Genomic DNA, 26,624 nt, shown 5'->3' with positions numbered 1-26,624 from the left:
AAGCGACAACCTTGCAAGCAGGCCTCCTGAGGATAGGCAGTCTCAGGACTGCTGTGTTAACAGGAGCTTATTTTAGATTTTCCTTCCCCCAACACATTAAAAAAGTCTTGGTTCCTTTCGGCAGAGAATAGTATTAATTGGTCATCAAGGTGCATAACAGACTGTCCACACGGATGCCAGGTAGATACTAATGCTGGGCCACTTCAGTGACAGAACTAATAAAGTATTTTTTTCATAGATTATTCTTCACTTTAACCGTTTATATCATTTTTAACATCTTGTTATTATAAAAAAAGATTCAGAACTTTTCATTTTTGAGCGAGCAGCTTCTCTCTTCTTTAACATCATCATGTTTGTTTAATTTTTTTTTTTTTTTTTTTTGGCCATCTGCGGGGCATGCAGGATCTTAGTTCCCTGACCGGGGATCGATCCTGGGCCCCCAGCAGTGGAAGCTTGGAGTCCTAACCACTGGACCGCCAGGGAACTCCCCATCTTTGTTTAATTTTAATACACCTTGTAATTTTTATTAGACCAGTGTGTTTACATTAAAATTTTGATGTACGTTTAGAAACAATTTTCTAAAATTATGTTTGGATTTATCCATATTTCTTATAAAATAACACCCATAATTTATTATCGTATTCCATTTTAGAGCTTTAGGAAGAACTATGCATTGTAATTAAATAAAAAATATGCATAGGTAGACTAGATTTGGGGATAGCAATAGTGCCATGTGGCACCCCCTCCTTTTTATGTCCAGATATCTTAGAATTAATTTTATGCTCTGTCTCCATCGCCATCATCTGAATCTGATGAAGGAAAAGAGAAATTATTATTCCTCCTAGGGAACAGTCATTGCTGTCTAGTATCTTAGATAAAACTGCTTACAGTTAGTAGAAAATAGTAATGAATGGGAGAATACAGAGAGATCTAAACCTGAGATTTCTGAAATTCGTCTTTGACTCTGTTACTAGGGCCAGAATACAGACCAGCTCTGTGTGCGTGTGGCCATTATTTGGTTGCTGATAGTTTTAATATTGAACGCCAATATTTTAGAATTCTTTGGAGAAAAGCCTTAACTAAGAAGTTCAGATGGAATAATTACCAAAAGCTCATTATCTAGCGCTTCTTCTAGTTTGGAAGCCATGGACTAGAGCCAAGATTCTAGAATGACCTATAAGTAAAATAAATTCATTCTCAAACCTTGTAGTCCTGAGGAGACTTCTTTGATCATCATTGTTTTGGGTGCATCACCCTTATCTCCTTTATCACCGTTCACTCTAATCCAGCAAGGCCACCTTTTCCTAAACAAAATCAGCGACTAAAGCACATCCAAATATGATAGTCCTTTTATTTTATTTTATTTTAGCCTATTTGCAAACAAGAATTATCCTGGAAATAAAACTTAGAGGTTTTAACTTATTACACAAATACTCAATATATTCACCTGCTATGTTACAGTTCTATACCTATTTCACAAAAGGTGCAAAAAAGTTTTTATATCTTTACCAATGGTAGTTTCATGTGTCAAGTATTTTTTTTCATAATTTTATTTATTGATTGATTGATTTTTGGCTGCATTGGGTCTTTGTTGCTGCGCTTGGGCTTTCTCTAGTTGCGGTGAGCGGGGGCTAGTCTTCATTGCGGTGCGCGGGCTTCTCATTGTGGTGGCTTCTCTTGTTGCAGAGCACGGGCTCTAGGCGCGTGGGCTTCAGTAGTTGTGGCTCGTGGGCTCAGTAGTTGTGGCTCGTGGGCTCTAGAGCGCAGGCTCAGTAGTTGTGGCTCACGGGCCCAGCCGCTCCGCAGCATGTGGGATCTTCCTGGACCAGGGCTCGAACCCGTGTCTCCTGCATTGGCAGGTGGATTCTTAACCACTGCGCCACCAGGGAAGGCCCTGTCAAGTATTTTTATTTTCTGCTTAAGAATTCAAATCTCAGCACCAGTTTTTGTTTTAACTGAAGTATAGTTGATTTACGATGTTGTGCCAGTCTCTGTTGCACAGCAAAGTGACTTAGTTATACAGATACAGACATTCTTTTTATATATCCTTTTCCATTAGGTTTATCACAGGATATTGAATATAGTTTCCTGTGCTATACAGTAGGACCTTGTTGTTTATCCATTCTAAATGTAATAGTTTGCATCTACCAACCCCAAACTCCCACTCTATCCCTCCCCCTCCCCTCCCCTCCCCCACCCCTTCCCCTCCCCTCCCCCTCCCCCCTCCCCTCCCCTCCCCCACCCCACCCCTGGCAACCACAAGTCTGCTCTCTATGTCTGAGTCTGTTTCTGTTTTCTAGATAGGTTCATTTGTGCCATATTTTAGATTCCACGTATAAGTGATATCATATGGTATTTGTCTTTCTCTTTCTGACTTATTTCATTTAGCATGATAATCTCTGGTTGCATACATGTTGCTGCAAATCTCAGCACCAGTTTTTTTTTTGTTCTTTTAATTTTATTTATTTGTTTATTTATTGGCTGCATTGAGTCTTAGTTGCTGCGCGTGGGCTTTTCTCTAGTTGCAGTGAGTGGGGGCTACTGTTCATTGCCATGAGCGTGCTCCTCATTGCGGTGGCTTCTCTTGTTGCAGAGCATGGACTCTAGACGTGCGGGCTTCAGTAGTTGTGGCGCACAGGCTTAGTTGCTCTGCGGCATGTGGGATCTTCCTGGACCAGGGCTCGAACCCATGTTCCCTGCATTGGCAGGTGGATTCTTAACCACTGTGCCACCAGGGAAGTCCCTCAGCACTTGTTTTAACTCACTTAGTTCATAATGCCTTTGTATACATCCCAGAACCTCAAGGTTCCAGCTGCTTTTCAGACAGTGTGGGGCCTTACCTGTTTAAAACATACGCACACACACACACATACAATAAGAGTTCCTCATAGCTAAAATGACATTCAACCAGTGTAGATATTAAAATTTTATGTTTTCTTGGGATCAGCCTTTCTATTTGAACTACCCCTCAAACCTAAAACCTCAGCATTTATCGACTTCCTCTTACCTGATCACTATTTTCAGTTTTTCTCTCTTCTGTGGCTTTCTCCAGAGCCTGCTGCTTGCAGGAACCAATGATTTTACTTTCATTTGTGTCTCTTTAAGTATCCACTGTTGGGATTCCTCAGGCCTGTGCAGATGTGCTCTGAGTGCTGTTGTGGTGACTGGGCCAGTAGTTGCCCTACCGTCACCAGGCAGGTGACTGCATGAGGCCACCTGAGTATTCCAGTACTCCTGCTCCTTTTATTTCACTTCCAAAAGGTCCTCAGTTATACACCTCCACCACCCCCACCAAATGTAGTAGACACAACCATATTACATGCATTCAGTTACAACAGTGCTAAGACCCAATTATTTGATAAAATAAATATTTACTTAGTTTTACTGATCTAGTAAGCTAAATGACCAGAGGAACTTTAGCATCATTATTCAAAAAGAAGGGTTACCTTCCTGGGGTTCCCCAAGTTCAGTGAAGACATACTGAGCCAGTGGCTGTAATAACAATAGCCACTCGCATTTCTGGAGAACTGGCTTGTTCTTTTAGTCCTCCATAGCTTTTATGGTTGGCTGCTGACTAATATTGTAACAAAAGATTGGAAAGAATCCAAATGCCTATCAGTAGGAGACTCTTGAATAAACAATGGTACAGCTACAAAAAGGAATGAGAAAGCTCTCTGTATACGGCTACAGACAGATGTCCACACTATATTGGTAAGTAAAAAATGAAGGTACAGAGCAGTTTGTGTAGTATACCTCATGGAGAGGGAAAATACAAAGATGTACATATGTTTGCTTATATTTTTCCAAGAAACAATGCAAGATTAAAACAAAAACCAATGAGAATGGCTGCCTATACAGGGAGGGAGAGATTAGAGATGGAAGCTAGACCTCTCTGAATGTACCTTATTTTATAGTTTTGATTTTGGAACTTTGTAAATATTTTACATTAAAAAAAAGTAAAAATCAAACACACACTGAAATAACTAAACTGTATACCACAAAAAAATCTTAAATTGAGTCCATATTTTTGTTAATAATATTAGTATTATTTTGAAATGTACATTCAGATAAAGCAAAGATTATGTAGTGTCGTTAGGAACCCAGATTCTCAGGATAAGAGGGAAAAGATACAAGCATAAAATCAAAGGATTTAATTAAAGCCCTGTAATCTTAAATATGAATCATAAATATTAATATAAACTCATGACACTTTCCTTTTTCTAAAAGGTATGTATTTTATAGCTTTGTCCATTGAAAAGACCTAGAAGCAGTGACAACCTATTAGCAGTTAGCATCCTTATCATCCAGATTGTTGTCTCTAAATCCCGTTTCTCAGAGAGATTATTGATTGTGTGCTTGGAGCAGGAAATGTACAAGATGAACCTGCTCTAGTTTGTCATACTAGAAATAAAGGAAACTAGTTGTTTGATGATGTGAAAAGATACAGAACTGATCTGAAGGGGCTCCCGCTGGCCAAAAAAGGGACAATTTGAGCGTTAAAAAGAATAATGACTTGAACTTATTTACAAAATGGAAATAGACTCACGGACAGACTTAAGGTTACCAAAGGGATAGTGGGGGGAGAGGAGGAGGAGATAAATTAGGAGTTTGGGATTAACATATACACACTACTATATATAAAACAGATAAACAACAAGGATCTACTGTATAGCACAGGGAACTATATTCGGTAATAACTATAATGGAAAACAAGCTGAAAATATATACATATATATGTATAACTGAAGCACTTTGCTGTACACCTGAAACGAACACAACATTGTAAATTAATTGTACTTCAATTTAAAAAATGGTTAAAAAAATAATGGCTGCAATGGATTGAAACTCATCCAGTGTATAGCATTCTGTGAGTTCATAATGATAAACTAAAGAAAAAAGTCAAAACCACTTGAATCACATTTGGAGGTTCTAGAGCACTAACTCATTATTCAGAAAATTGACGAATGAAGCAATTAAGCATTTTAAAAGTCTCATATTTTTGATGAATAGACAGTTCATCATTCGGATGTCTGTTAAAAGATCCACTTCCTTACACTCAGTCTCTCACTGCCTGTTTATATATGTGTGAGTTTATAAAATCTTGGAGAAAAAAAGATAAGGTTGGATTATGGTTAATACACTTCAGCCTTGTAGCTCAAAGTGGGAAGTTGGAAAGACAGACTGCCACGTGTGCAAAAACCTTTATTTTTCCGTCTCTCTGCATAAGCTGACAGTCTTTTGGGCCTTAGTCTTGTCCAACCTCTTATTTCTCCTTTGGGGGTGACTTTAGATTTCAGTGGTCTCTAACAGATTTGAAAGGCATTGAGCAAAACACTGAGTTCTAAAAAAAACAAAACACTGACTTCTGTTCATTTGCTAGGAATAAAACCATAACCTTCCTACAAGGCTTTTTTCATAAATAATATAGAGAGCTTGAATTTATTCTCTGGACCCTGTCAGCGTGCCAGCTTGTCCTTTTAGGCCAAAAAAGGCTATATAGACCTCGGCTGGAATAGCAAGCACAGCTGTTTCTGTACTGACCAAATGAGGCATGTTATGTGCAAAGCCTTTAGAGGCTGTTCTTTTTTTCTTTCCAAAAGAATCCCCAAGGCCTGAGGGCCTTGCAAATACTATTCTCTCCACTCCCAGTGTTCAGGAAACAATAACCTATATCATTAATAAGTAGAAGTAATATGATCTCTTGGAAAGAACCCAGAATTGGGAACCTGAAAAATGTTTCTGAGCAGTCAGATCTGTGCTTAAACCTAACTTTGTAATTCTGGAAATGTATTTTTTTTTTAAAGGATCAATTTTATTTATTCATTTTTGGTTGTGTTGGGTCTTCGTTGCTGTGCATGGGCTTTCTCTCGTTGCGTCGAGCTGGGGCTACTCTTTGTTGCGGCGTGCAGGCTTCTCATCGTGATGGCTTTTCTTGTTGTGGAGCACGGGCTGTAGGTGCGTGGGCTTCAGTAGTTGTGGCATGCAGGCTCAGTGGTTGTGGCTCGTGGGCTCTAGAGCGCAGGCTCAGTAGTTGTGGCGAATGGGCTTAGTTGCTGCGTGGCATGTGGGATCTTCCCAGACCAGGGATGGAACCCATGTCCCCTGCATTGGCAGGCGGATTCTTAACCACTGTGCCACCAGGGAAGTCCCTGTATTTGTTTTCAAATTAACATTGTTTTAAAGTTTTCGGTTCATCTTTTTTTTGTGTGTGTGTGTGTATTTTAAAGCAAATCTTTTTTTTTTTTTTTTTTTTTTTTGTGGTACGCGGGCTTCTCACTGCTGTGGCCTCTCCTGTTGCGGAGCACAGGCTCCGGACGCACAGGCCCAGCGGCCATGGCTTACAGGCCCAGCCCCGATCCTCCCGGACCGGGGCACGAACCCGTGTCCCCTGCATCGGCAGGCAGACTCTCAACCACTGCGCCACCAGGGAAGCCCCTAAAGCAAATCTTTGATAATATAGCTTTTCACTGTAAATACTTCCTTACTGGCAGTTTACTTAACCCCTGAGGGCCCCCCCTACTTAAATGGAGAAAATATTCCCTGCTTCATTATTTCATAAAAAAGCTGTGAGAGAAAAAGGTGAAAATACTTTGAAAGTGTGCTAATGAAATGAAAGGTACTATTGAATCTAGATTATTTCAGAGTGTCATCTCTACTATAAAAATTTTGATTTGTTTTGAAATGGGCTCACCGAAAATAGTGAATCAGGGTGAGTCTATCATGTAAAGATTCATAAATTTGGTTTCATTTTGAACTGGTTCTCTAGATGTTATATGCATTTTTTAAAAGGCTAGTTTCATTTTGTTGTTATAGTTAATTAGAGATAAATATTTGGGCAAAATGTAATATTCAGCAAACCAACATGATTATTTCCACTTTCTGAGTCAAGCCCTGAAGGCCATTCTCTTCCCCACAAACAGAGCCTGGCATTTCAACATCGGATATTCTGTCTTGGATTAAACAAGAGGAAGAGACCCAGGTCGGCACCCCACAGGAGCCCAAGGAGAGTGACGTGTGCAAAAGCACCTATGCCGGTGAGTACTGAGGCGCCCAGACCCAGCTTATGCCAGGACCACTGAGAAGAAACGGCAGAGGAAGTCGGGTTGTGGATGCAAGGAAGTGGGTGAGGAATGAGGAAAAGGGGGAAAAAAGCATGTTCAAGTAAGTTAGAAATGAAACGGAAATCAAACCAAGATACATTTTAAGTGAGAAAACATACTCTTAAGTGTAAAGACAAATTAGAAGTGTCCGAGGAAGAAAAACAAGTGCATACAGATGCACCAGAAGTATGAGGATGGGGAAGGACAGAACATTTGAAGAGCATGCAGAAAGGACAGAACAAAGCTAGGGGGTGGGAGAGACAAGCAGTGGAGACAGCAGTGTCTTGGGAGAGGCACAAATGGGAATGTTAATGAAGAGCCCTCCCTCAGGAAGAACAGTGACATGAGAAGAAACACGCGTCTTCTAAGACATTTAGCACCATCTATATTTTGCCATCTGAACCAGAAGAGAATCTCAAGGTCAGAAGAGACATGATCGTTTATGCAACTTAATGCAACCTGTTTAACTTCTATGCTCTGTGCTTAGACCCTGGGGAAAAAAAAAAGACAGTTTCTGCTCTTCAAGAAGTTTATATTGGGGACACACATATCAGTGCTAGGCATGCCTATTATTAAATGTCAAGGGTGAGTGGGATGGATGACTTGTATACAAGAAATAAGAAGTTCGGAGAACATCACATCAGTTTTAGTTTAGGTATTTAGATAAGGCCTAAAGAAGGATGCAAAGGGACTTCCATGGCGGTCCAGTGATTAGGACTCTGCGCTTCCACTGCAGGGGGCTTGGGTTCCATCCCTGGTTGGGGAACTAAGATCCCCGCAAGCTAGGATGTGAAGCTAGAATTGGCCTTAGAAAATTGGTACTGTGTGGTTGGGTATAATCTGGGAAGATGGGAAGAGAGGAGATGCATTCTACAAAAGGGAGGGCAGAATGATTAAAGACATATGAGCAGAAATGTGTACTTTATTTTCCAGGAAAGTAAAGAGACAGCTAACTATAGTGAAGGACTTACCTGGCAGAATACAAAGGAACAAGATTAGATAAATACATGATTTTAGGCCTAATCACAATAGGCAACAGAGAACATTTCAGAGCCTGTGAGCAGAGGTGAATCATAATGAAAGTAATGCTGGGAAGATTGATGCCAGGGTTCTTCCTGTCCAAACGGGGAGCGCTGAAGAGGTTCGGTAGTAAATTCTCCGACATTGGCCTCAGGGACTACAGACACCCTGGTTATTATCTCAGCCCTCCACTGACTTCCTTATCTGGGCCAATGGGAGCTCAGAGCAGCCTGTCAGAGCTGGGCAGGGACACAGGAGAGTTGCTGGGACACCTGTTGTCGACAGGTGTGACTCTGAGTCCTTTCTTTCAGACGAAGAGCTTGTCATCAAAGCTGAAGGCCTCGCCAGAGCCTCCCTGTGCCCCGAGGTGCCCGTCACCTTCTCTTCTCCACCAGCAGCAGCTAAGGATACGTTTCCGGACGTGGCCTTCAAAAGCCCGCAGTCTGCGCCCATGGCGCCGTTTGGACGTCCAGCCACCGAGCTGGCCGAAGCTTCTGAGGGACAAGTGACTTTCACTCAGCTGGGCAGCTACCCCCTCCCGCCTCCGGCCGGGGAGCAGGTGTTCTCGTGCCACCACTGTGGCAAGAGCCTCAGCCAGGACATGCTGCTGACCCACCAATGCGGCCCCGCGGGGGAGCGCCCGGCCCCTTGTGCCCAGTGCCCCAGGCACTTTCCCCCGCACGCCGACCGCGGCCCGCAGCCGCCCGCCAGCGAGACGCCACCCACCTGCCCGCACTGCGCCAGGACTTTCACTCACCCGTCCAGACTCACCTACCACCTTCGGGTCCACAACAGCACCGAGCGCCCCTTCCCCTGCCCCGACTGCCCCAAGCGCTTCGCCGACCAGGCGCGCCTGGCCAGCCACCGGCGAGCCCACGCCAGCGAGCGGCCCTTCCGGTGCGCGCAGTGCGGCCGGAGCTTCAGCCTGAAGATCAGCCTGCTGCTCCACCAGCGGGGCCACGCGCAGGAGCGGCCCTTCTCCTGCCCTCAGTGTGGCATCGACTTCAACGGCCACTCGGCCCTGATCCGCCACCAGATGATCCACACGGGCGAGCGGCCGTACCCCTGCCCTGACTGCAGCAAGAGCTTCATGCGCAAGGAGCACCTGCTCAACCACCGGCGGCTGCACACGGGCGAGCGGCCCTTCAGCTGCGCGCACTGCGGCAAGAGCTTCATCCGCAAGCACCACCTCATGAAGCACCAGCGCATCCACACGGGCGAGCGGCCCTACCCCTGCGCCGAGTGCGGCAGGAGCTTCCGCTACAAGCAGACGCTCAAGGACCACCTGCGCTCGGGCCACGGTGGCGGCTGTGGTGGGCATAGTGACCCCTCTGGACAGCCGCCGGACCCCCCGGGCCCCCTCCTAACTGGGCTCGAAACCGCTGGCCTGGGCGTTAACACCGAAGGTCTAGAGGCCAATCAGTGGTATGGGGAAGGGACTGGAGGCGGGGTTTAGTAAATCTCTCTCCTTTCAGGGTTAGCCGTGCTGGCAGCGGGGCAAGAGGCAAGCCCAGAAGCCCCTGCACCCCGCTAACCCGGTGGTAATGCCTGCCTGGCACGTCAGTGAATTTGGGGTCCTGTGCACTTGACTAGAGGCGTGCTTGAGTTTCGGAACTTCACAAGAGCAGCACATTGTGAAACCCAGGAAGACCTGGAGGAGAGCCCAGCTTCCTCATCTTTTCAAAAACATTACCTAAGCAGAAGTTATAAGAATGTTGCAGAGAGGTTGGAAAGCAAGATTCGGCCTCTGGTGGTCCATCACAGGGTAATTCGGCCTCTGGTGATCCATCAGTAGGTAGAGTCAGGTGCGTGGAAGAGCCTCCAAGGCTTGAAGCCCATTCTGCGGCAGAGAATGTTTAACTGAGCCTTTCATCACCTCCTTGATGGTAGGATGGTTCTGGAAGAAAGTGCCCAAGCCTGGGCACCACTCCTGTTCCTCCCAGACAGTGGCTCCAGTTGGCTCACGTGCTTGGGTACTGTCTCTCCCGAAATGATGACTCAAGACTGCCTTCCTAGGTCTCCTAGATTAATTCTTCTAATATATTTTGTTTAATACTGGATGAGCAAAAAATTTGACTTTAAAACCTTCTTAAGGAGAACAGTTCTTTCACTAGCTTAATTTGAAGCATTCAGGCTTTTACTGTCATTTAAACTGCTAGAAACTTTTGCCGGGGTCCTGGTTAAAAATTTGGGAGCAGGATTCTCAGCCCCAGCTTTAAAAGCTAGAGATCCCCGAGAAGTGACAGAAGAGCCTAGAGTTTGTGCCTGAACCATGTTTCTTAGAGTCACTTATGTCATATTCTTCCTTATTGTTTCCAAGCAAGCAAGCTGGCTTTTCCATTCCCGATGTCTGATATTCTGACAGTCATCAGCAGGAAAGGTCACAGCACTTTCCAGAAGCATTACAGAGTTTTGGAGAGTGCCAATGGACTGTCACCTTTCACTTCCTCAGTAGTGAGATGATAGTTGCAATGCCGCTTTCTTGAGCCAGCAGAGTGTCTGTTCTCCCCCCTGGCAATGGGCAGATTGAGGGACTTCGTAGGCCCCTGAGAGCTAAGCACGAGGCGTGGGTGAGGACAGCCTCTTCCTGCTGGTTTTGCTTCTGGGGACCTTGGCTGCCGTGTGTTCTTTTGTCAGGGTCAGTCAGTCACCTGGGAGCATCTGAGCCTGGTCCCATTCCCAAGTGGCTTTGCAGTTGGGCCCCTTTCCCTTTACAGATCTCAGATTTTCATCTGCAAAATGAGGCTGGTGAAAGGAAAAAAAGTGAACCTTTAGAATTAAAAAAAAAAAATTTTGTACATTCCTTCTCTTGCCAAAATCCTATCTCTATCTCTGGCTTTTATCCAGGCAAAGCAAAATAAGACAGCAAAATCAAAGCGACATTCTTGCTGAAACTTGACTGAAATCAGTTTGATTTGTTGTTTTACTCTTGCTTGGAGACTGAGGTAGAAGACAGAGAATGCAGAAGTCCTAAGTCTTGGGCAGAAAAGTTGTTTGTACCTGTACTCTCCTGTTTCCCCTGAATCTTCCTGAGATGGCTGTGACAGGGTCTGCGAGTATTTAGACAAGACACTTTCTTGATGAAATGATAAGGGAAGGACCCATTTTTTTCCCTTATCACCCAGCCCAAACCTCACCCTGCCTAGTTATGTGTAACTACACTAGGAAAAAAGTGTCACCCCCAGCTAGCTTTGCTCCTGGGAATGCTCTGTCTGAACATGCTGCTCCTTAGGATAATCACATTTACAGAACATCTGTGACATTCTCAACACCAAGCATCATGGGAGGCCTAAGAAATGTGTATGAGACCTATTCCACTGTCATAACTTATAGTCTAAAGGCAAGGGTATGGGACAAACCAAGAGAGATGATAAACAGAACCCTGGCATATGGGACTAAGTTTTCTAGCTAGAATCTGGACCCATACCATGGGAAATTGGGGGGTTCTGGGGGTCCCAAAACCAGAGTTCCAGCTTTACTGGTGACCCACTAGGAACCTGAGTGTGAGATCCAGCTCTGGTTTGTATCCTGATCTTCCTAATGAAAAGGAAGAAGAGTCAGATCTCTATGTGGTGAGGTCCCTTTTCTGAACAGATGGATTTGAGCATTCGCCAGGGTTTGCTGGAGAAGGCACTCCTACACTAGGTGTGATGACGGATGAGATGGAAATTCTTTACTCAGAGGTTTACTGAGGACACAGAGCTTATTAATGAAAGAGACCTGTGGATTAAAATGCTGCAGATAGGTCCCACAGTCCCTTTTGCAAGGAACTGTAGCCAGCAGGGGCCCGCACTTTGGCAAGAAGTGAACAGAGTTCAAATACCAGTGAGGCAAGAGCCGTGAAGCTGAATGAGAGGGAAGAATGGGCAGCATCATGCCAGAAAGATGGAAGTAGATGTTATCCAGTCCTCAGCTCTTGAACAAACTTGGGGTTCAGCTACTGTACATTCTGGTCTCCTTTCCCTCCACCAGTCCTCTACCAGGTAGAACTCCAGGCCAGCTCTTAATTCGAGTTTGTTTGCTTAAGATTCAAAAGTGGATAAGTAAAATAGACCAGTGGAAAAGATAAGTCCAACAGAGGGGTTCCAGTGTGTGGAGAAACGTGGTCCATCAAGGGCTCCTGAGACAAACCATACACTTAACAGTAACTGAGGCTTGGTCTTCCTGACCAGACACAGTGGGAAAGAGGAAAACCTAGAAACGTGCCCTTCATCAGTCTGCCCGCTGGGCTGGGAAGTCTGTACTATCACATAAATAGGCAGCATCTCCTTGGAGTGGATCCAGCTGTTGACTGTAACCAGATTCACTCTTTGCTTACTAGATTTTTCATTATCACCGTAAGATGAACCTCTGGCTCAGCCACAGATGTGAACATAAATGGAGTTGATTGTCCAGAAAGTGAAAGAAGACTCTGACCTTTTCTGCTGGATATTTGTTACTGGAACACCATGGCTGGGCTCTAGCTACTTTACGTAACTTCCCAGCAGTGCTTTACATAACTTCCCTCATCATTAGTAACAGTCTGCGGACTTTCTGTTGGGGGACTCTGCTGGGCTTCTCTTTGGAGCATTTTTAAATATTTGGGTGTCCATGCCTATCTCAACCAGGACCAGACCTTATGGCTTACTAGGGAGTAATAAACGTTCACTGTCTCAGTTGGCAACGGTCTTGTTGATGATGAAAGAGGGCCCGAGTTCCTTTATCTGTTCATTCCGAATGGGATGGAGAACCCAAATTTCTGCTCAGATTTCCTCTTGAGGAGGGGCCGGGCATGCTGTCCCACAGCCACATCCCACATTGTAGCTTCTTAGACAATAAAAAGCATCCTCCTCAGCTGCCTGAGGGCTGCTGAGGAGCGATGAGGAAAAGCAAGTCTCCCCGAAAGGTTCTCACAGACCAGGGACTCTGTTATCATCAGAGATATGTTCTTTCTGTGTGCTCGGTGGACACCTTTGACCCTGTTCCCTTCACTCGACAAAGGAAGCAGTCTTCTCGCAGGGTTTTACACAGAGGACATTCTTTGACTTGGGAAGTGTCAGGCTCTTACAAGCAAAAGATCCTCAAGTTAGGGCAACTTGGTGGGAGATGGGAGTAGGGAGTGCTTGGGCCTTGTAAGGACATGCCATGTGGGTTAGTACAGCTTAATGGCTTAAAGCAGGGACTAGATTCAGACCTAGGTTCAAGTCCTGACATCATAAGAAGTAACATAACATATTATTTAGCCATCCTAAGCCTAGTTTCCTTAAATGTAAAATAGAATGGTGCTATGTCTTGGAGGTGTCAGGGTTTGGGGGGAACCTGTGAAAGTGCTTAGCACAGAGCCTGGCACACGGAGGTGTCAGGGGGCAGCCATCAGGAAAGGTGCAGGCCCAACCGGAGAGGGGAAGGTGCAGAGAACTGAGGTCGCTCTGCAAAAGCACGTGATTGCTTGATGACATAGCTTACGCCTTCCATCTTTTGCTTCCATTTAGCCTGTTCGTTTACTCTGTGTTTTCTGTATCTCCTGGCTCCCAAAAGTTTGTGTGCGCCATGACACCAGGTGGTTCTGATTCTCTTGACTTTTCTTAGTTCACGTTCTAACATGTGGGATCTGGCCCAGCTCCTCTTTCAATACCAGGCCACAGAAGTCTCCAGCCGACCCTTGGACTGGCTGCCCTTGGGTTACATGCTCATCTTGGTTCAGTCAGCTGTAGTCAGGCGGGAAGGTCCCAGATCCCAGGATCTGTGGGCCTGGTAGACTGACATGGGAATGGGCAAACGGTGGCACAGTGGGGCATTCCTAGTACTGTGAGGAGAGGAAAACTCTGTTTCACCTGTATCAGGCTTGCTTGAAAGGCTTCTGCTTCATCAGCACATCCTAGACCAGAGCTCATGGCCCCTGCGTAAAGGACCTGGAAGGTGCTGTTTCTGTATCTTGCAAAAGAAGTAATTTGTTACTTTCTAGGGTGTTATTCCTCCTTTCTGTCCCAGCTCCACTTTCTTTTTAAATATGTAACTCTGGCCATAATTCTATTTATACACACATACACAATGACTTCTGTCAGCTTGGTCAAATTGCCTCTTCAAAACAAAACATAATTCTGCCCCTTAAGACCAACTGCCCACTGAAGAATGCAGAGAGATACAGTCAATCAGAGAGGCCTCAGAAGTACTGCGCTGCAATGCTCTTAAAATTGCCAGGTTACATTTCAAATAAAATATTTGGTAAAACCTCATTGGGCTACGTGGCTTTGTGTCTGCTATTAGCAAAGCCAGTATTTACTGTAAAATCTTGAAGCTGGTCTAAAAATTAAGCTTCCCAAGAACTGGGGCCATGTCTTCTTTTGTATTCCTTCTGGTGTCACGTGCTGTCAGGGACGTGGATGCTCGATGAATGATCGTGCAGTGGGAAGACCACCTGCGAAGGGATTACAAATGATTCTGGTTGTAGCTTAACATTCTCTACCTGCTTGGTACGGAGCAAGCCACTTAGACTGTGTAGATCTCATTTTCCTAATTCTAATGGGCAGATTGAACAAGGTGGTAGTAGAAGGTCCCTTCCAACTCTAAAATCATAGAACTTAAGATTTTACTTCCTGGTCCTGTTTTCCTTGTCTGGTTTCTCCCCAGATTCTGCCCTATTGAGTGATTCCTTTGACACAGCAGAATCAACACCTTGGAGAGGTATGCGTTATTACAGATTAAAGAGTCTCATTCTAACCATATTATGATTACTCCAAAACCACACAAACTGACAAAATTCTAGCAAAACTATAAAATTTCGTTTTAAAACACAGCATGTGTTTGACTGCACTTTTAAGCATAGGAAGACACACCAAAGTAATAGTTGTTCTAGGGTGCTGGGGTCATTCAGTGGTTACTTTTTCCCGTATATTTTGTGTAATGTAAAACGTTTTGTATATAGCACTTCTAATGCTTTTATAAGAATAAGGATTATCGGGCTTCCCTGGTGGCGCAGTGGTTGAGAGTCTGCCTGCCGTTGCAGGGGACGCGGGTTTGTGCCCCGGTTCGGGAGGATCCCACGTGCCGCGGAGCGGCTGGGCCCGTGAGCCATGGCCGCTGAGCCTGCGCGTCCGGAGCCTGTGCTCTGCAACGGGAGAGGCCACAACAGTGTGAGGCCCGCGTACCGCAAAAAAAAAAAAAAAAAAAAAAGAATAAGGATTATCATAATGAAAGAGGTCCTGGAAAGGAAGTCAGGGAGCCTCTTGCTTTGGTTTTCTCACTCGCAGTGTGAGGCTAGTATACACTTTACCAAGTTTACCTAAGGTGTGGTGAGGCTCAAATGAGGGAAGGTCTTCAAAAGTGCTTTGAAACATACTGCAAGCCTAAGAAAGTGTTGATGTAGTAGGTGCAGGAGAATTTCTTGTTGATCAGTTAAACAGTTTCCTGGATGTTACTTAAATGATGCTTCTCTTCAGTCAAGACTGGGCAGTGGCTGTTTCTTCACTTCCAGTTTGCTTGCCTGTGCTGGGGGGAAGCTAGCCTGAGACTGCAATTTGGGAAGCAGTGAGAGAACAGAAGTACGTGTGGGCAGAGACTGAAAAAAAGTTTGATGCAGAAAATATCAGGGTGACATATATAATGTGACCTATATAATGTGCTGACTTCTATCAGCAACTCAGGCGAGATAACCAGTTTTATGTATATGAGGAATTATAACAAATTGGAAAGGCAGGCACATTCCTGGAGAGGTTGGTTTAAACAGAATTCAAAATTAAGGATGTATGTAAAGCTATGTACATCAAATCAGTTCTTGGCTTTGAGGTTATAGTTTTAAAAAAATTATACAAGAAAAACAATATCTGCAAGCCAACCTCAATGAGTAAACAGCAGAATAAAACAATGAACAAGAATAGTTAAGTCAATCATTTTTTATTATTAGTAAGTAATAATTTGGGATGTTTATGCCCCCAGGGAGATTTGTGGGGCTGAGACAAGGATCTGAGGAACAGCAGGGAGCCCTTCTTATGCTACTTTGTTCTTGGCCGGTCATTACAATAACCTGGGGAGCTAAAAAAAATATTTATGTCGGGGCTCACCCTGGCATGATTTGATTCATCTGGGATGGGGCCTAGATGTTTTGTTTTGTTGTTTTTTTTTTGTTTTTTTTTTGTTTTTTTTTTTTTGCGGTACGCGGGCCTCTCACTGTTGTGGCCTCTTCCGTTGTGGAGCACAGGCTCCGGACACGCAGGCCCAGCAGCCATGGCTCATGGGCCCAGCCGCTCTGCGGCATGTGGGATCCTCCCGGACCGGGGCACAAACCCACGTCCCCTGCATCGGCAGGCGGACTCTCAACCACTGCGCCACCTGGGAAGCCCAGATGTTTTTTGTTTTTTTGTTTTTTTTGATGTTTTATTTTTTAAAGTTCCCCCAAGTGATTCTAAAGTGCCTGCAAGTTTAGAAGATCATAGAAAGAGAAAGTGAATTATTGGACTGGAAATGACCAGTTAGCCTGCTTTCCCAGAACAGGGAGCTGTGGATTGAAGATGAAAAAAAGGATTTTTGAATCCACAATGGGAAGTCATAATTTGATTCTAGAGGCAGGACTCGGAAGGAAATAAGGCTATGGGAATGGTTGTTGAAAAAGTTCTGACTGATCTCAGTAGTTAAGTTAGGAGCTCCAGAGGCAGCATTCATTTCAGCTGTGCCCACTGCAGGCTCTGTCCAGAGACCTGGTATGGACAGGACGCTGCACGAGCACAGGTGGGAACAGCACCAGTGCCTGCACCGCCGTCCTCCCTAACCTCCATCGTGGTGAGGCCAGCACCTCTGTGTAAGGGCAGTTTGCTGAAGAACCGAAAGGGACTGTGGTGACGTCACAGTCACTGACGTCACTGATTATTTTAATAATCAGCCCAGGGACTTCCCTGGCGGTCCAGTGGTTAAGACTTCGCCTTCCAATGCAGGGGGTGCGGGTTCGATCCCTGGTCGGGGAGCTAAGATCCCACATTCCTCGCGGCCAAAAACCAAAACATAAAGCTGAAACAGTATTGTAACAAATTCAATAAAGACTCTAAAAATGGTCCACATCAAACAAACGAAAAAAAAACCCCAAACAAACAAACAAAACAAAAAATATATAGTCACCCCACACTTAAATGTTGAAGGGTTGCCCACTGAGAAGATTGGAGAGGATGTACTGCAGTTATCGCCAACATAAAACATGTCTTCTGCATAAAGGGTTTCTGAGCCCTGGTGCCTGTGTTTAGGACTGTCGAGTAGCTTACTCAGTCACCAAGCCGTCACATGTCAAGGAAAGTGCCAGAGAGTCATTAAGAACTGAAGAGAACTTCACTCATCTACTGTGTCGAGACTTGCAAAGACTTGCAAAGATAGAATGCCTATTTGAAGTAGGCTGAGAATAAATTCAAGAGGGAAAAAGTAGTATTTTCTCCAAACTTTGCATAGGTATAAAGCAGAAATTTTCAGAAGTCACTGAGAAAGAGAGGGAGAGGGAGAGAGGGAAAAAAATACATGTGTGTGTGTTTGGGCATTTAAGTTTGAATTAAAATGTTGGCAGAAGGTGGATCTGAAAAAGGCAAGGATATTGAAAGCTCATTAGCAAGAGCAAATTGACCTTAAAACTGTATAATACAAAATATCTGACTGTGTTCCCCACATGAACACTTTCTGCCTCTTCTAAGTAGTCCTGGAGCTTTATCACCTTACCCCCAGCGACCCTCCCCTTCACATAGTCTTGCTTCTGATTTTTAGTTATACTTAGGATGTCAATGACTCTGAAACCTAAGGTGTTATCCTTCCTTGGAGGTTGGCGTAAAGCATCCTAAAGTGAAGATAAGGAAGTTGTAACCATGGACATGTCAGTGGGTGAGGAGAGCTTGAGGATTACATTGCAGTCCTTAAGCCTGCTTTTTAAACTAAGCAAGGAGCGACACTGAGGTAGAAGTGCAGATCTGGTTACCCTCTTCACTTAGCTAAGCGTGAATCTAGAGGATTTCTTCCTCAAATAAAGCTTGTAGTTGTTGAAAGGACACGGAGTGCACAGGGAACACCAGGAATTAGGGAGTGGCAGACACGTGTGTTAGCGCTCCCCAGAGAAACAGAACCAAAAGGATATATAGAGATATATAAGAAGAGATTTATCAGAGGAATTAACTCATGCAATTATGGAGGCCAAGAAGTCCTATGATCTGCCAGCTGCAGGCTGGAAAGCCAGGAAAGCAGTGGCGTAATTCATTCCGAGTCCAAAGCCCCAAAACCAGGGGCAGCGATGTCCAAGGGCAGAAGGTGATGGCTGTGACCGCTCAAAGGAGGAGCAAATTTGCTCTCCCTCTGCCTTTTTGTTCCACTCACGCCCTCAGCGGATTGGATGATGCCCATCCACGCTGGTGAGGGCATCTTCTCTAATCAGTCTTGGATTAAATGCTAATTTCTTCTGGAAACGCCCTCACAGACACCCAGAAGTAACATTTTTTACCAGCTCTCTGGGCATCTCGTGGCTCAGTCAAGTTCATGCATAAAATCAACCATCACAACACATAAGTGTTCTGGCATTTTTGAATGCCCTCTCCTTTGGCCTCTCCTTTAGTCCAATACCCTGTCCTGAGCAGAAGCTATCTAATTCCTAGGTGAGGAGATGAGAAGAAGCCCATTCCCACCTGAGAGACTGAGGGCCCAGCCCCGGGTCCTTCCGCTACGAGAAATGTTTATTAACAATGATACTTGACATCTATAATCCACTTCATCCAGTTGCTTTCTCCTCCTCAGAAAGTTAGATAACTGCCTCATAGTTACTCAGTAACTCACAGAAACAAGTCTGAGGACTGGACACCTCTCCCAGTGAGGGTCTCTCCCACCCTCGCATCTCTCAGCCCCATCAGCCTGTTGGTCACTGGAGTCCATGGTCCATGGACAGCAGCCCCCTCCTCGTGCCCTTCTTGTTTTCCTTCTGGGAAGTGTCCCCCAATCCCCCCAGTCACCATGCATCTGCTGTATCCACTACTGGTTTTTGTGACCTGTGGTTGCTAGGGTTGGCAGTTATAAGATAATGCTAGTACCACGAAGCCTGTGCATTTAAATCCTGTTTGAGCTGAGTAGCTTTGCTCATATCTCATGACAATGAACTGAACTCTGGCTGCCAGGGGTGAAAGTACGATGGCTCTGTGTGTGCAAAATTCACCCTCTGTGAAGGAGAAACGTAAAGTGGATATACTATGTGGTATCTTATTGTGTAAAAAGAGAAGTAGTTATAAGTAGTTTAATGCTTAGGAAGGGAAGTAATTTTAACTACTTTATATTGAAAAGATAGCTTAAACGCTTGGGACTAACCTAGCTTCTCTTCCACCTCTAGGAACAAGGGAAGATGTTGATGTATAGGTCAGAATGTGTGCTCTGAAATGTGTCTCACTGGTGGAAATGAGTTTACTTGGAGCTTTTCAGAGCTTTTACTTGCCAGTTTCCTCTAATAATAGTGACATGATATTTACAATCGGGGGCAGCCTATGGCCAAGGAACAGAGGGAAGAAAATCACTGGCTTCTGGGAACATAACCTTTGCTAACCTGTAAGCTCCTTGAGAATAGTATTAAGTCTGTGAGATACTCATTCTTTATCCTGGAAGTATGCCTAGCAGAGAAAGTACTTGATGACTGTCCTTCTGAGTACGGTGCTCTAAGTACATGTCTCACTTGGGCCAATAATGCCCTTTCATATACTAAATGCAGTGGAACAAAAGAGTACTAGTCGGGGGTGGCCCTCTGGAAGGTCTGCCTCTACCCAGGGCGATAATCAGCCTTGGAGATCTCTGTCTTAACAAGATAGGGACTAGTCATTTAGGAAGACAGACACTATTTTGAGGATAATTACAAGGACTTACCTTTTGGAGGTAATTACTTTTGTTGGGTGCCTATAAGCACTGTTCTCATTTGATTTGTAACTGTGGAATAGACATTATTTTCTTCATTTATATATAAAGAGACCAAGTGAAGCTCAGAGAAGTGAAATTGCTCACAGTTACAGCTAATGAGTGGTGATTTTGGAATTTAAACTCAGGTATGTCAAACTGCAAAGCCCACCCGCTGCCCAAGCAGCAGCTGGCACATAGTAGGTGCTCAGTAAATATTTGTGGAATGAGTGAATGAGTTTTCCCCTTCCCATTTCTTCTCCATCAGCCTACCTTGTCCTCTCCCCCGCTCCTCCTCTGACTTGGCCTGACGTTTCAAAGTGACGTTGACTTACATTTAAAGGTTCTGGAAGAGGCTGCTGTTAAAATGCTGTGAGTGCACCTTACCTGGGAGGAAGAGTGTGGCCCTCTTCTGACACAGACCAGGTCACTTCTCTGTCATCCAGTCCAATGCAAAGGCCTGGAGTTGATCCAGGTAAATTTGGATTGAGACGAGGGAGAGTGGGGAGGTGAAGGCTGCAAAGGAGTAAGGCAAGAGGAAAGGCCAGAACAAAGAGTCTGGAGACAATTGCCAATTTTTCAAAAGGGTCAGGTCCTTTGGGATGGGATCCCCAATAAATATTAGCCGAATTAACAGAAATCCAGCCCCAGGGCCCGCCTGCCTTGTTGGGGACTCTAGGACAGGCAGGTATGAGAGGCATACCCGCGCAGGGTCACTTTGGGGGCGGCGGTGGTCCCCTGGCCCCGGAGCGGCCCCGTTGGTCCCCGCAGGCGGGCAGGAGCTCGGAGGCCATTGGCTGGCGCGCGGGCGGCGGAGGGGCGGGGAGCGCCGCCGAAGGGGACTGTTTGCTCCTACGGGCTGTAGATGGAGCTGTCCGGCCCCGGCGAGGGGGAAGGCGCCTGGAAAACGTTCTTCTTCTCCCTGGCCGGCCCGAGCGGGGAACAGCGCTCCCAGGATGCAGTTTGTGTCAACACGGCCGCAGCCTCAGCAGCTGGGCATCCAGGGCCTGGGGCTGGACAGCGGGAGCTGGAGCTGGGCGCAGGCTCTGCCCCCGGAGGAGGTCTGCCACCAAGAGCCGGCGCTGCGCGGGGAAATGGCCGAGGGAATGCCGCCCATGCAGGTGGGTGCACCCCCGCCGGCGCCATGGCCGCCCGCCTGCCGTGGGGGCGGGGCGGGGCGCAGGGCAGTGGGCGCCGGGCGGCTGGGGGCCCGGGCCGCGCGGGGCGGGGACGGAGGCCGGGTGGGCCGGGGCGCCGGGGGCTCGCGCGACAGGCCCGGCCCGGCGCCCTCGCAGGCCCCGCCCGCGCCCCGGAGCGGAGGGCGCCCGAGGCCGCGTGCCGGCAGGGCCCAGAGCCGGCGCCCGGGGAGGCCCCGCGGGGCGGGGGGCCCGGACCGCGCGGTCCCCGGGCCCTGGCGGGGCCGTAACCGCGTCACCCACCCCGGCCCGGGCTTGTCGAGGGGCTTGCCGGCCGCACTCGCGCCGGGCCGGCGACGTGGGCGCGCAGCGTACCTCGTCAGGTCACACTGCGGCCACTCTGACGAAAAGATGTTTTAAACGTTGTATGGCCATCTTTCACCGAGCATAACGAGCGATTCACCTTTCCCCGGCACCGGCTGTGATGGAGGGAAGGGGCCGCTGAGAGGCGATTCTGCCCTCCATCCAGCGGTGGGCAAACTTGGTCGCACATTAGAAGCACCTGAGCAGCTTAAGACTCCTGACGCCCAAGCCTCGTCCAGACCGGTTAAATCAGCGCCTCTGGGGTTGAGAATAGGCACCAGTCATTTCGTAAAGGTCCATAAGGATCTCGGTTCCGGAGTCAGAGCTCTAGAGCGGTGTGTGAAACACAAGGACGTGATGCTGAGAGAGGCCTGGATAGCTTTGCCCGGAGGAGAGTGTGGGAGCTGACCCTGGGCTGGACCCCGCGGAGCCTCCTCTGTCCCTGGCCTGGTTCTCAGCCAGCCGGGTTCTGACAAGTCCGCCAGGAGTTGCCGTGTCCTGTTTGATCATTTTTCAGCTTTAGGTCTCCAAACCTGTGTAGGGAAGCGGAATTTGCCGCCCCAAAATATGCCTCTTTGGCATAAGGATTATTTTAAGATGGTTATTTTAGAGGAGCTGCAGGCACAGGAGAAGCTCTGAAAACCAAGTAGGAGTTCCCTCTGTAAAAGAGAAATCTCCGTCGCTCTACCAGGAAGAGGAGCGTGACTCAGTGTCTCTAAGAACTCTCACCAGCGGAGAAGGCAAGGACGTACATCTGCATAAACCCGTACACCCTTGTGTCCTGGTCTTTTCCTGGTCACCTCCTGTGACTGACTCCTCCACCCCCCAACATCATCTTCTGTCTTTAGCTGAAGATGGTATTTAAGGTAGTGGCCTGGGCCATTCTGGCGAGTAACTCAGTTTTCTGGGTCTCTCCCAGGTATACAGGAGGTATACTTGTTTTTTGTTTGTTTGATTGATTTTATTTAGTTATTTTGGCTGCGTTGGGTCTTCATTGCTGCGCACGGACTTTCTCTAGTTGTGGCAAGCGGGGGCTACTCTTCGTTGAGGTGTGCAGGCTTCTCATTGTGGTGGCTTCTCTTGTTGCGGAGCACGGGCTCTAGGGGCAAGGGCTACAGTAATTGTGGCTCGAGGGCTCTAGAGCTCAGGCTCAGTAGTTGTGGCACACGGGCTTAGTTGCTCCGCTGCATGTGGGATCTTCCTGGACCAGGGCTCGAACCCGTGTCCCCTGCATTGGCAGGCGAATTCTTATCCACTGCGCCGCCACCGCCACCGGGGAAGCCCCGGAATACATGTTTTTTTTAAACTTCGTTTTTCTCATGTTAATCTGTCTTATGTCAATTCGCCTTTTAGAGCAGCCGAAGAACCTAGAAGGGTAGAAGGAAAATTTTTCTTCCCCAACACCTGCAAAAAGTAAACTGGGCCCAGTGACCCTCTGAACTTCCACCATCAGCCCTTGCCCCCTTCTGTAGGCCAGGCTGGAATGATGCCTGAATGAGCCCCAGTACACGGCTTTGCTGGAAATATTACTGCCTCTTATGGAGTAGGGTCTGGGCCCCAGACCCTGCTGCCCTTTCTCCCATGTCAGGAGTGATTCCCAGGAAGCTGGGTGATGCTCCTCTGTGGCTGTCACAGCTGCTCTGAGTTAGAGAGGGCAGTGAGCATGCCTGTCCCTACCTGCCCAGCGCACCTCTAAGTAATAGGTCTCCACTTCGCCCAGCCTGAGGGCCTCTTCAGCAGCGACGGAGAGAACAGAAAATGACACCTCCTCCTGTCCCATGTGGCAAGGAGATGCCGTTTCAGCCCCGCTGTCCAGTAAGCCCTGGGTAGCTGGTATGGTATGGGGCCAGTTCCCAGGTCACCAGTGCACAGTGACCACCCCACTCTCGGTCACAGGGCTCAGCTCCTAACTTGCACCCAGGGGACCTCGCCTTCCAGGGTAAGGACCCAGAACTGGGGGAGTACCAGAGGGCCGGGACCATCAGGTACCCCTCCCCCCTGGGAAGCAGAGGGGGCTGGGAGGTCTTCTCTTCCTCTTAGAGATGTCCCCTCCTCCTCTCCTCAGTGAATGACATTTTTTGGCAAACCCACTTTTATTTTGGAAAATATGAATACGTACTTACATAAGGAGACAGAGCTGCTCGTCTGCTCTCTTGCTCGGGCTCCCGGTGTCTCCCTTGGCCACAGCCCTGCTGGGAAGGGTGGCAGCCCAGTTACCTGAACTGTGTTTTTTGTCACCTGCAGCACCTAGAACTACTCCAGTTGACAGTGCAGCGAGATGCTGTGGAATGACCGGCCACTTCTCTGTGGCTCTATTTCATCATCTTTAAAGCAGAGATAGATAATCATTCTTGCCCTAACCTGCTTAGAGATCGCTGGGAAGATTAGGGGCAGATGACTGACATGAAAATTTTTACTTTGAAACAGCAAACGCTGGGCAGCTCTAGAGTTCATCATTAAGTCTAGCCCATGAAGAAAACAGATGGGCTCGCCAAGGAAAGTGGTTCGTGACATTTTAGCCTGGGGTCCACAGCCTTGACCTCTCAAGGGTCAAGGTGGGGTCGTAAACTAGTGGCCAGCTTGACTCCTGCAGGTGGGAAGTGGGAAGATTGGGTGGGTGGCTGCCCGAGCTCTTGCTGGCATGTTAAGGAACACCATAGCCTGAGAGGCAGGGGCTTGGCAGGAGAGCGAGACTCTGCGGCATTTGATGAGTTGTCCCCTGCTCTCAGGCCACCCTGCCTCCTCACACAGGGTCTCATCCCCGCTGTCACTTTCTCCCTCCTCGCACAGGCTCAGGAATGGGACATGGACGCCCGGCGACCAATGCCTTTTCAGTTCCCACCCTTCCCAGATAGGGCACCTGTCTTCCCCGACCGCATGATGAGAGAGCCCCAGCTGCCCACGGCAGAGATCTCTCTCTGGACCGTGGTGGCCGCCATCCAGGCCGTGGAGAGGAAGGTGGATGCCCAGGCCAGCCAGCTGCTAAACCTGGAGGGCCGGACGGGGACGGCCGAGAAGAAGCTGGCCGACTGCGAGAAGACGGCCGTGGAGTTCGGGAACCACATGGAGGGCAAGTGGGCGGTGCTGGGGACCCTGCTGCAGGAGTACGGGCTGCTGCAGAGGCGGCTGGAGAACATGGAGAACCTGCTGAGGAACAGGAACTTCTGGGTCCTGCGGCTGCCCCCGGGCAGCAAGGGCGAGGTCCCCAAGGTAAGTGGCGGTCCCCACGGGCAGGGATGGCGGAGAGGACCAGCCCACGTGGACAGCGCTCTTTTTGTCAGGCCTTCTCACAGGCGTCTCTGGCTCCCTGTTGCCTGACTAAAGTGTCTTCTTCCCAAAGCCTGCCTCCACTCTAACCACTTCATCTGCAATGTTCCACCGCCGCGAGGCTGGCCTCCAGCCATTCCCCACGGAGCCCGCAGGTGTCCCTCCCCAGGCGTCTGGGCGTCCGCAGATTCCGACAGCGCCTCATGCTTGGGTTTTCCCCTTGGCACCTGCAAATGACCCTTTGTCATTGGTTGTCTTCGTGTCTGCTCCTCTGAATGGTTGGGGACTGACCCAGACCACGCCAACCAGGGTCACTTGAGTCATGGCCACCGCCCTCCGGTGGGCCCTCCTCACAGTTCAGAATTCACGCTCCGTTTCCTGTTCCGTTTTCTCTGCTGCTGTCCCCGGCTCATCAAGCCTGCGGGCTCGGTCAGCACACCCCTGAGAAGATGGGGTCACCCTCCGGAGACTCCACGTGCAGCTGCGTGTCCTCTGCCTTCCTGTTACCGTGGGCTCGCACCCCACCCGTTCACTTGCTCCAGGAAGTCACGCAGCATCTGCCCTGTGTCCCCTGCATCGTCACCTCCTCCCTCTCCACTAGCTCATCCCCGCCTGCAGCGTCGCCCATCTCTGTAATAAAAAAAAACTCCCTCCAGCGGTGCCTCATTTCTCTGCTCCTCTTTCGAGCGGTCTTTACTTGCTGTCTCCAATTCTTTCTTCATTGTCTCTCTCTCCCTTTTTTAACCTTTTTTATTATAGAAAATTCAAACCTAGACAAAAGTAGATCGAATTGTGTGATGAACCCTCATGAATCCATCATCCAGCCTCTGCAGTTATCAGCTCTTGGACAATCTTGTTTCATCTAACTCCCTACCCACATCCCCCTCCCATTTTATTCTGAAGCACATCCCAGACAGCAGGTGTTTTAATTGTAAACATTTCAATAGGTAGCTCTAAAAGGTAAGGACTCTTTTTTTAACGTAATAATCTCAAGATTATCACTACCATAACAAAGATCTCAACCTACTCCAATATCCAGTCAGTGTTCAGATTTTCAGTTCTTCCAAAAATATTATATATTTTTTTCTGTTAGTTTGCCTGAATCAGAACTCAAATAAATCCACACGCTGTGATTCCTGTGTCTCTTAAGCCTTTTCAATCTGTACGTTCCTCCTTCATCTCTCTCATTTTTCCTTGTAGTTTATCTGTGGAAGAAACTAGGCCATCTGTCCTGTGGAACTTCTCACTCTCTGGATTCTGCTGTTGCATCCTCTGTGGTCTACATTTAACGTGTTCCTCTGTTCTCAGTATTCCAGTCAATTGGTGACTGGATTATTCTCCCGGGAACCCATGTGGTTGAGGCTTTTGCTGCCACTTCTCCGTCCTAGTGGTCTTGCCAAGGCCCTAATGACATCCATGGTATTAAAGCCAAGGGTTGTTAAAGCCGTGGTATTAAAGCCTCAGTCTTCATCTCCCTGCCCTGTCAGCAGCATTTCACGCAGGAGACCCCTCCCTCCTTGAAACACCTGTCCGCGTGCCTTCCAGGCTCCCCACACCCCCTTGGTCCTTTTCCTGCATCACTACCTGCTTCTTCTCAGTCTTCTTCGCTGCTTTCCCCTCCTTTTCCTGACTTCTAGTGTTTGGCATGGTCCAGGGCTCCGTCCTGACCTTCTGCTCACTCTCTACACTCCCTCCCTCGTGATTTCATCCAGGCTCAGCGTTTTAGATGCTGTCAGCTCTCAAAGGCAGTCTTTCCCTCCCGCTCTGTCTCTGTATCCTGCCCAGACTTCCTCCTTGAATGCAGAGTCACGTTCCTACCTGTTAATTCAGCATCTCCGTCAGGATGTCAGTAAGCATCTTAGATTTAACTCGACCA

At 47.5% G+C, this 26,624-nt stretch overlaps 2 protein-coding genes across 4 annotated transcripts in view; both read left to right on the top strand.

Annotated features, from left to right (window-relative positions):
* The window catches only part of ZNF398 (zinc finger protein 398), a 28,452-nt gene extending 14,117 nt beyond the window's left edge, over positions 1 to 14,335 (top strand). For both annotated transcript variants that reach the window (XM_004283655.4, XM_033412688.2), the window contains exons 5-6: positions 6,921 to 7,034; positions 8,432 to 14,335. In XM_004283655.4, the coding sequence (XP_004283703.1) occupies positions 6,921 to 7,034; positions 8,432 to 9,576 (1,259 nt within the window). In that variant the 3' untranslated portion in view covers positions 9,577 to 14,335. The remainder of the gene's footprint in view (positions 1 to 6,920; positions 7,035 to 8,431) is intronic.
* Positions 14,336 to 14,468: 133 nt separating this feature from the next.
* The window catches only part of ZNF282 (zinc finger protein 282), a 31,295-nt gene continuing 19,139 nt past the window's right edge, over positions 14,469 to 26,624 (top strand). The window contains exons 1-2 of one of the 2 annotated variants that reach the window (XM_049714716.1): positions 14,469 to 14,783; positions 24,272 to 24,691. In XM_049714716.1, coding sequence (XP_049570673.1) covers positions 24,287 to 24,691 — 405 coding nt within the window. In that variant the 5' untranslated portion in view covers positions 14,469 to 14,783; positions 24,272 to 24,286. Of the gene's footprint in view, positions 14,784 to 20,498; positions 21,104 to 24,271; positions 24,692 to 26,624 lie in introns of those variants that run through there. The other variant, XM_049714715.1, reaches the window with a different exon arrangement.

This window comes from Orcinus orca, chromosome 9 (genome assembly GCF_937001465.1).
Source record: "Orcinus orca chromosome 9, mOrcOrc1.1, whole genome shotgun sequence".
NCBI classification, from domain to species: domain Eukaryota; kingdom Metazoa; phylum Chordata; class Mammalia; order Artiodactyla; family Delphinidae; genus Orcinus; species Orcinus orca.
This window is presented reverse-complemented; position numbering and strand designations above follow the sequence as displayed.